General features: G+C 47.6%; 1 protein-coding gene and 2 long non-coding RNA genes across 3 annotated transcripts; 2 read left to right on the forward strand and 1 right to left on the reverse strand.

Moving 5' to 3' along the window:
* Window positions 1–5,843: 5,843 nt before the first annotated feature.
* On the forward strand, window positions 5,844–6,217 carry LOC135383206 (uncharacterized). Its single transcript, XR_010419738.1, has 3 exons — window positions 5,844–5,883; window positions 5,941–6,031; window positions 6,092–6,217. It is a non-coding gene; the product is annotated as an uncharacterized LOC135383206 (long non-coding RNA).
* A 42-nt stretch (window positions 6,218–6,259) lies between these two features.
* LOC135383207 (uncharacterized) lies at window positions 6,260–6,575 on the forward strand. Its single transcript, XR_010419739.1, has 3 exons — window positions 6,260–6,327; window positions 6,398–6,466; window positions 6,543–6,575. It is a non-coding gene; the product is annotated as an uncharacterized LOC135383207 (long non-coding RNA).
* A 1,178-nt stretch (window positions 6,576–7,753) lies between these two features.
* Window positions 7,754–9,688, reverse strand: LOC135384402 (uncharacterized). Its single transcript, XM_064613604.1, has one exon. The coding sequence runs from the start codon at window positions 9,686–9,688 to the stop codon at window positions 7,754–7,756; it is 1,935 nt and encodes a 644-aa protein (XP_064469674.1).
* Between the last annotated feature and the right edge of the window lie 218 nt (window positions 9,689–9,906).

The following is a 9,906-nucleotide window of genomic DNA, read 5'->3' on the forward strand; positions in this document are numbered from 1 at the left end:
CAAAACTCCATCGAAGGAGTACATGCTCACCCCTTCTAGACGTAGTCAAAGCACTCCTCTGGAGGGGCTCGCTATGGGACAAGCCGTTTACTTCTCTTCTGGAGTTAACGTCTACCTTTTTGCGTAACAGCGTATATGGTATAAACAAATCATCTGGGTTACAGAGGGCCAGTCAACTGCAGGGGTTTGTAAGTGATGCGTATTTGATTGATATTGCACCCCATGTAGCCTACAACTAACGATTCTCAATCAGCACAGCAATTCTTATACCTTTGGTTTGTAGGTTGGAGGACACTAAAGAAAAATATTCCAATGTGTTTACTAAAGGTTTCTATTAGATTACATTTTGGATTATTTGCAGATCACATCGCACGGAAGCCTGTTTTGTTTTATGTATGTCACATCAGCGCAGTATTTCTGCAGGTGAGCAATATTTATAGTAGACCAAACGCCTTGAAATTAACAAAGGTGGGCAATCCCGAAATAAGTTGTTGTTCTTCATATTCTTTCGTATTTGTAAGTCACCAGGGTAAAGTGGGGTAAGACCAGGGGAATCTATTCACTGTGACTGACTGTGTGCCATTCAAGGACCACTCGTCTCACATATATACTGTACTTATTGCGAAAAATGATTACAAGCTGGTGTCTTGCAAAGGAATGTTGCGCAGGGAATACAGAAGTGTGTGTCAAATCACGACGGCGGTGCGACTGTTCTGATAAATATAATGTATATAAGGATTGCAGTGCTCTAGCGCCCGCTCGCAAAATGGTTCTCTGGAACGTGGTTAGAATATAACTGGAGGGCGCCAGCAGTAACGTTTAAAAAAATGCTTCTGATACAAACGGTCATACGCACTCATGCCTGAGCCACAGCACCTACGGTGTTTACATTCATGCTTATATTCTCGATAGATGATGCTTGGAAAGAATTACGTATTTTGTGCAATGTAGGGTTCACTTCCATGGGTGGAGATATATTGCAGTCAAAATAGTCGTACTCGGAGAAGAGCATTTCACTGATGTCGAACAATGACACTTCGCTCTCCCTCTTTTGCGCTCTCTCACCTTGCCTTCCAGATTCTTTCCTTATGATTTCTACGATAGGAAGTGACGTTCGTTTTTCCAGAGAGGGAATTCCAGCATACTCTCAACATGCGGCGTCTGTTCTTGCATGTATTCCGTCTAATAAGAGTGAGACTTGAGGGATCTGCTCCTGTTAAGGTAGCCTATGTGTAGTGTAGAAGACGAACAGCTTTTATTACAATGATGTCGATGCATATATACAGGTGGTTGGATACTAATGACGATGAGGATTAAAATGACAAACATGTGGCGACACCACATTTCCTCCCCCCAGGAAAATAATATTGTAGAAAAAAAAACGAAACCAGTCTTGTCAGTATCCAACCGTTGCGGTGGTCGTCTTTCACGGCTACCCCTGCGTAAAGGTTCTTGCCGTTTTGCTTGAGGCTCCTGCGTCGAGGTTGAAGTAACAGGCTCAAGTGGAGGGTCGACGGTAGATGCTTTACGATCGTTGCTCACGGGCAACGTAGATAACTGTGGAGGGTCGATCGACGACCAGTGAACTTCATCCTGATGGTGGACATTCTTGCGATACTTGTGAGACGCTTCTTCAGATACTTTGGAGAGTCTACTTGCGTTCCAGACCTTGCCATCATCCAGCAAGAAAGAACTGTTTCCTTGGCTTGCAACAATCATCCTTGGTGTGGAGAATAATCTGTCACCCTTCGTGACGTGTGTTGGTTGTTTTACGCGGACGAAGTCCCCAACTTTGAGAGTAACTACGTGAGCGGCGCGTTTGTTGTCGACATACTTTTTGGTCGCCAACTGCTTCTTGAGTATTTTCTCCCGTAGATTCTGCAAAGCCACGACTGGATCTACATGAAAGTCTGGAATTGGCAGATCGACGACGTCCAGTCTCGTTCGTAGAGCACGTCCATGTAAGAGAACTGCCGGCGAGTATCCAGTTGTAGTGTGAGGTGTTGCACGGTACACGCCCAAGTTGTCAGTAAGTGCTGCTTCGAGGCTTCGCTTTTCGAGGATGGCCACTTGGATGAAACTTTTCAGGACACGGTTAAAACGTTCAATCAGACCATTTGATTGAGGGTGATAAATAGACGAGTAAGTGTGCTTAATACCGCGGTCGTTGAGAAACTCCTGAAAGTCCGATGAAGTAAATTGCGGCCCGTGATCAGATACAACCTCTGTGGGGTATCCTTCTCGACTGAACATTGTGCGCAGGAAGGAGATTACTGTAGCGGACGTAACTGTGCTGCAGAAGGAGACCTCAGGCCATTTACTGTAGTAGTCCATGACACTGATCATGAACTTAGATGACTGTGGCGCACGGTGTACAGGGCCGACGATGTCGATGCCTATTTTCTCCCAAGGTCCATCCGGAAAAGGAATTGGCTGAAGTGGTGGGGAACATGTCTTAGCGCTTTTATCTGCTGACTGGCAGATCAAGCAATTGCGGACGGAGTGCTCGACATCGGCATCCATCGTAGGCCACCAGTAGTATTGTCGAATTCGTTGTTTCGTGCGCACGATTCCTAGGTGCGATTCGTGAGCTAAAGCGATCACCTTGGGGCGTAGGGATGGTGGTACGACTATCCGGTCTTGCCTAAGCAGCAGACCGTCCACTTCAGACAGTTCGTCTTTGACTTGCCCGACTGCAGAGAGATTCTGGCTCATTGTATTCCTGCTTGGCCATCCTTGTTGGATGAACTTGAGGATCTGCGCTAGCAGCGGGTCGGCATAACTCTCAGCTTGGAGCTCTTGTCTCGACAGAATGCCGGAACCAGTGCTGTCGATCCAGCAGATGATCTCGTCTTCATCTTGAAGGGACTCTTGAATGGAAGGAGCAGCCAAAGGTGCAGGAAGGCGCGAAAGCGCGTCTGCGATTACATTTTCTTTCCCTTTCTTGTAACCCAGTAAACCACCGATGTCCCATGGACGTCCTGAAAAGATCCCGAAGTCCTGATCCGCGAAAAATGTCCCAATGATGTAAATAAGACGTCATTCGAAACGTCCTAGCGTTGTCTAGCCAGGATGTATTTTAATGATATCGCTGGGACTTAGAAATGGCGTCCCGATCGGATGTTGATTTAGAAGTAATACAAACATACTTTCGATGCTCATTATATTTTTGTATCCTTATGATAACGTTCAACAGCGTGCAGCAAGAAACTAAAACAGTGACACTAATTTTTATCCGTGTTACCGAAGTGGCAACACACAAAAATTATTCATCTGAATTTACAAAGAAACTCCCGACATGGTCCGAGCTTAGCAGATGTACCACAGTATCTAGCTTCTGTTTCCTTTTACTGTAGTGTTAATAAAGGTAGTTGGGAAGGCCGAGAAGACCTCGATATCTCTTGAATATCTCCATGTAGAACGGAACACACACAACTACATCTCCAGATGTGCTTCCCTGCCGGAACGAGAAGACCTAACATCATTGAATTGTCGCCACAATTCCAACAAGATCCAAAGACAAATCAGACAGTCAATTCGTTCATTATGTAGCCGTCAGGTACAAGTTCCTCACTGACAGAATCAGGGTTTTTGAAGAGAAGCTATACCTTCGCGACATCATGTTCCACTATGTTGTGTGGCGAAGACCGTACCCACGGAATAAAGAAGCAATTCAATGAATTGGCTTAATGGATATAAATGCTAAACGCTGATTTCCACTTGATTTAATGTAATCCAACATGTTTTGTACACACTGCACCAGTTCAAAGAATGCGAAACCAATTGAAGGAATTGGCCTAGAGTATCAATAAAACAACAACTTTATTTCTAAGGTTAATAATGAGGAGTTTCGTCGCTAGTGTGGATACCCGAGCTCACTGGCATAAAATGCGATGAAATGTGCCCCTTCACCATAAGGATCGAAGTCCTGACGTGTCTAAAAATACCAAAAAAGCTCTCATCACAGAGTGTTAATGGGCTGGATTTCACCAGGGATCAAGCAATTTTCATAGAGATAGAAAGGGTGAAATTCCAACTGACTATAAGGATCTGAGAGAGCGCGGTTCGGGAAGGTTGGTAGCATGGACAAATAAGAAGAATGTGTCCAGGTCCCCTACGGCACCGTAGTGACATCATCGGTCAGAATAGATCAGATATGCATAGAGATTCCAACTGAGCACTGCACATGCCACTTGAGGTGGCGGTTGATACCGGGGCGTCTTTTAGCCATCCAGTGATGGTTTAACCCCATCAGAGTGACATCGCGGTGTTTCGCGATGGGTTCCCGTGTCTAATATCTTGGCCTGCAGCGGCGATATCGGGATGCTGTTTCTTGTGACGAATTTCCCTTCCATCCCCTACGCGTGCACCTTGCGGCTTGGGAGAAATCCTGGCGGTTGTCCAGATATTTGAAAATTCTAGGCAACCGTCGGTGCTTCTGACACCTTCAAAGTCTTGTAAATCCCGCCCGGACTGTTGGATCGAGACCAAAATTCAAGTCCGAACGGGCCTGGATTAGCTGTGTGATCGCGCAAATCACACAGGAACTGGTCTGTAGTGGTTTCGAACTCGTAGGCGGAGACGCGTTAGTAAAATTTTTTCCGAACTTCAGTGCCCTTGTTGGAAAGAAGTTCGCCTCGGACAGGGTTCATACTTGGGGAACCCACTGTTCTCGACGCGGAGCACGTGATAAAATTCACCGCGTCTCTCTAAATTTAGCAGTTCTCGAGTTAGAGGATTCCGCGTTCACACTCCTCCCAATACATGGGACCAGCGGCTTCCCCGCCCCCCCCCCCCCCAAAAAAAAGCCTTCCCGTTGCTGCCACATGGTCATGTTTGCCTTCGTTATGAAGGTCTCAATGTGCTCTTTCCAACAGCGTTTGTCCCGCAGGCGCGCGATGTTCCGTTCTCCCGATAACGGCTTAAGAGCATGACGAGCTGCGAGGCTGGCTACAGCCACCCTGAAACGCTTCCCACTTTTCGGTGTCGTAAGTCGATTACCCGATGTCCGATTTAGTCGAAATTTTGTGTGCGCGTGCTCTGTTCCCTGCTCTACAACTTTCCAATTGAGACCAGCCGTCGATTTCCAGTGGTTAAGACGTCATTCTCGAAATTCCTGACACTGACCACCGTTCACCGATTTTTGTCCCTGTCTTCAGGCTTGAAGCCCACGGCGGATCCGACTTCCTTTTAATGGGCACACGCACTCGACATGGGAAACGCGTAGAAACTTGCCGCATCTTTCTATCCCTCTCGGTTCTCGAGTTAGAACACCGTGGCAACGGCGGTTCTCTGATACATGGGCCTGGGGCATTTTTTTCGATATCGGGTTTTTGCTGTTGCTGGCGTAGGAAGGTGATTGAGATGTGTTTTTGAAGAGGAAAACGTCCTCTTTCCGATAGCGTTGGTCCCGTCTTCGCGCGACTTTCCGTCCCCTTGCTACATTCCGAGGAGCGCCTGGGCGCTGGGGCATGGCCTGGCGGGCAGGCGGCCTTCCTGCCGTTTCTGCGCTGCGGGCGGCGTCCATTTCGCTTGCAAGCTTCGTTGCGTTCGCACGCCTTTTTCTGGCTCCCGTTGTCTCGCGTTCCGTCGTTGCTCTGGTGCCCTGGACTGCTGTGAATGTGTTTTTATGCCCTACTAGTGTTGCCTGGGGGTGCTTTTATGTGTGCACCCTGGAAGATAGGTCCAGAAGCCTTGCGATTTCTTATATTAAAGATTAGTTCTATGTTTGTACGATTAGTGCAACTTTTGTTTGGTATCATTCCTAGCGTGTGGGTTCTATTACTTTATGCTAGCAGTGTGATTATTACCCTTTTGATTCATATTACCCTATGCTTTATCTTTCAGCTAAGTGTACTCGTGACCCTACCAGCACTTTTCAAGGTGAAGATGCAACATCGTCAGTGGCCCCGTTACTAATGTCTAATCTATGAATTTCAGATACTTTCGACGTATTCATTGCGGTGAACAACGCGGTTGGGACAGCACACTCACGACGTGGGAAGGTCACAGAAATGTTGAAAGACATCAGGTAAGTTACGCTAAAGTGCGTTTCAGAGCTCTTTAGTGACTTGTGTTTACTGCGAAACAGATTGGGCATACGCTTCACCCGTGCAACTTCGTCATGTGCTCCACGGCTTTACGGCTGTGCCACTGTATGTAAAAAATGCTGAGTGATTTTAATAAAGAATTTGCAGGGAAGTACAATGTGTCGCACCTTGTTGACTCTTTTACAGATGTGTGGAAACGTCGTAGTGGATGAATGTGAATTATGGATCTCCAAGTGGCGTCGCCCGCGTCATTTTCAAGATTTTACCCGTTTTGAAGGTACGTAGTGAATGTGCGAGGCATTCACGTTCCTACTACATGGTTATCCATGCGTTTCCCGTCTTCGCAGGCAATAGGGCTGTTGATAGGGAGAATGCTAGGCTACTGCAGACTGCAACCATAGGCGCTGTGTCTAAAGGTATGCATATACGTCGATGCGTACTTCACAGTGACATTTTGCTGTAGCAGTGTTTTTGAAATTACATTTCTTGCAGGTTAAGCTCACATGACGCGGCAGGGAAGGGAGCCCGTGGCGAAAAGTGAATATAGCCGAAGTTGGATAGCGTTAATTTTTGCGCACGAAAGGCAAGCTGGACACATCGCAAATCTCCAGTAGTGCAAAACACAGTGCAGCATGGTCGTCGGTTATGCCTGTGCTTCAACATATGTTTCAGCGTCGCACTTCGGACATTGCGGGCATATACCTTTAAGTTTTTCCCCTTGTGGACCGATGCTGTGTGTGTTCATGGACATCATGTTTTCAAAGACATGTAAGTTCTCAATAATAATGAAAAAAAATGCTGGTCATGTTACGCTGTGATATAATACCTGGTGAGGTAATACGATGCTATGACGCTCAGTTTCATACGAAATAAAGTGTTTGATCTAATGTTGCTTGTTTGTGCCACTGATACGCACTGCTGTGCGGTGTTGATGTAATGTTCAGAGAACGCCAGTAAGCCTGGCTAAGGCACGGGAAAAAGGTCCACTAGAGGTCCGTAAAAGGTCGTCATTGACGTACTATGGACTTCCTTGGGACGTGCGCGGATGTTATTTTGGCAGTTCTGAGTACGTCACAAGTATGTCAAAATTACGTTTCAGGATGTCCTCAGGATGTCTTCATTGTCCTGAGGGTAACATCATGTAGACGTCCTTGGGACATCGGTGGTTTACTGGGAAACGACGTCGAACGTGTAATCCAGCAGCCTCATACACCACCGTGTTATCCGTAGTGGACGATGACCCGTACCTTGCCTGCTCAGGAGTACTTCAAGCGCTTGATGATCGGTCTGTAGTGTGAAACGGCGACCCCAGAGGTAAACGTGCCAGTGCTCCACGGCCCAGACACAGGCGAGTGCTTCCCTTTCGCCAACGGAGTAGCGTCGCTCAGCTTCCGATAATGTTCTCGATGCGAAAGCTACAGTCTTCAGGTACGAGCCATGCTGCTGTTGAAGTACAGCTGTACAGGCCGTATGCAGACGCATCCGTGGAGACTGTAATAGGCAGATCGGGATGAAAAAGTGCAAGTGCGGTTGATTCCATAAGCAATGACTTCAGCCTGTTGAAGGCGATTTGCCTTTCCTCGGTCCAGAGAAACGGTGCATCTCCCCGTTGAAGCTCCCGCAGTGGTTCTACTTCATCTGCGTAATTCCTTATGAACTTGGCGTAGTAACCCATCATTCCCAGAAACGAAGAGAGTGTCTTCTTATCGTCCGGGGTAGCAGCAACTTGTATCGCCATGAAGATTTGCAGGGTTAGGAGAAATGCCGTTCGGTGTGACTGTATGTCCAACAAAAGTCAGTTCTCGCACTCCGAAGACACATTTGTCGTTCAGTTTGAGTCCTGCCTCAGAGATCAGCTGAAGGACACGATGAAGATTCTTCAAGTGGTCTTGCTCATTCACTCCGAAAACGATAATGTCGTCGAGGTAGCATTTGACACCTGGGCAATCCTGGATGATGAAGGCCGTGAGATCGCGACTCTCGGGCGCCAACAGGACCTGGTGATAAGCTGCCGTAAGGTCGAGCTTAGAAAAGACTTTTGCGCCTGCGAGTTGGTAGAGCAATTCATCGATAGTAGGCAGAGGAAAAGCGTCCACGACGACTGCTTTGTTAGGTCCTCGAAGGTCCACGCAGAGACGTAACTTCCCGTCCTTCTTCCGGGCAACGACGATAGGTGATATCCATTCGGATGCTGTGACGGGCTCGATTACGTCCATCTTGAGGAGGCGATCCAATTTCTGGGTAACCTCTTCACGTAGTGCAAACGGTAGCCTGCGTAGCTTCGCCCTCACAGGTGCGACGTCATTTCTTGTTTTAACTCGATGAGTGTAATCCTTTGCAAGTCCAAGTCCTGGCGAGAATAAATGCGCAAAGGTCTCCAAAAGATCCTGTAGGTTTGCAGGGTTAAGTGACGTCCTAAGGCACTGTAGTGTTGGTTCATCAATGGAGATACCCAGTGCAGCAAGTCCATCCAGACCTAGAAGAGCTGTGCCTTCAGGAACGACGTAGAGAAGTAAGCGGGAAGTGCGGCTTCCGTACGTGACTGTTGCAAAAAATGACCCCAGGACTGGTATTCGTTGCTTCGAGTAGTTGTGCAATGAAATTGACGTGCCTTCCAACTTGCAATCCGCAGCAAAGTGCGCTTCGTACAAGTCCCTGGATAAAATTGTGACTGAAGAACCGGTGTCAACCACGAATCTGATATCCTTCTTGTTGACTGTAACGGTGATGTAAATTGCGTTCTTGTGAGGAGGTCCTAACTCCAGTACCGTAGTGCAGCTAAGATCTGGAAGTCCAAACTTCTGGCCCAAACTATCTTGAACTTGAATCTGATTAGCTGATCCAGCAGCCGACCGACATACCGACGCAAAACGTCCACGTTTCTTACATCTACGGCACTCCTTGTCCCTTGCCGGACACGTAGTGGAATTCGCGAGGTGAGTAGTTGACCCACAGCGGTAACAGGCTTTCCCAGCGAAGTTCCTTTTCAGAGTTGATGGTGGCTTGCTACGTTGTTTCCCTTTAGCCTTCGTGAGTCGCTGGACAACTGGCGTGTCACCACGCATGAGCTGCACCTCATTGTTCGATTGTTCGATGAACTTGGCTAGGGTTAGTGCTCGTTCCAACGTGAGGCTGGAACCTTCCATCATGAGGCGTTCACGAACTTGTGGAAGACTTGCGTTTTCCACCAATTGGTCTCTGATAATCTCTTCAAGTGTGCTTCCGAAATTGCACGTTGCAGCAAGGCCTCTTAATGGTGTTACAAATTCGTCGATCATCTCACCGGGAAGCTGAGACCGACGGCGAAACTTGCGTCGTTCTGCGATGACGTTGAAAGTTTCTGCATATCGAGCTTCCAACGTGGCTATAGCTTCTGCGTAGGGATCGCTTGCTTCTTCCTTCTTGTCAGTTGAAGGGCTCGCGGTGACTTGAGGTACCGGGAGTGTGAAGAAAATTCGTTGGCCTTCCTTACCTAGTGCATGTAGCAGTAAAGCTTTCTTACGCTTCGAAGATAATGTTGCGTCCGTCACGCAATCCAAATAATTCTCGAACATCCGGCGCCATTGCGCCCCTGGAATGTAAGGCTTGCCAGGTAACTCCAAAAATGGCGGTAGGGATGGAAGGCTTCCGTAGCTCATGACATACAGCAGAAGAACGCAAGAACGCCAAGCAGGTCCAATTGCTCGTCGCCAAAATATAGTGTAGAAGACGAACAGCTTTCCAAGGAAACAGTTCTTACGATGAGGATTAACATGACAAACATGTGGCGACACCACACTATGCCTCGAGTGTGGCGCTAATAGCTAAGTTTCGTTCCGTGCTGGCAACCAAGAACCACTCTGACACGGAAAGTTGT

Source organism: Ornithodoros turicata, chromosome 2 (genome assembly GCF_037126465.1).
Source record: "Ornithodoros turicata isolate Travis chromosome 2, ASM3712646v1, whole genome shotgun sequence".
NCBI lineage: Eukaryota > Metazoa > Arthropoda > Arachnida > Ixodida > Argasidae > Ornithodoros > Ornithodoros turicata.

Bases quoted from the DNA above. Each gene is read 5' to 3' on its own strand.
- LOC135384402 (XM_064613604.1), bottom strand. From the start codon at position 9,688: ATGAGCTACGGAAGCCTTCCATCCCTACCGCCATTTTTGGAGTTACCT.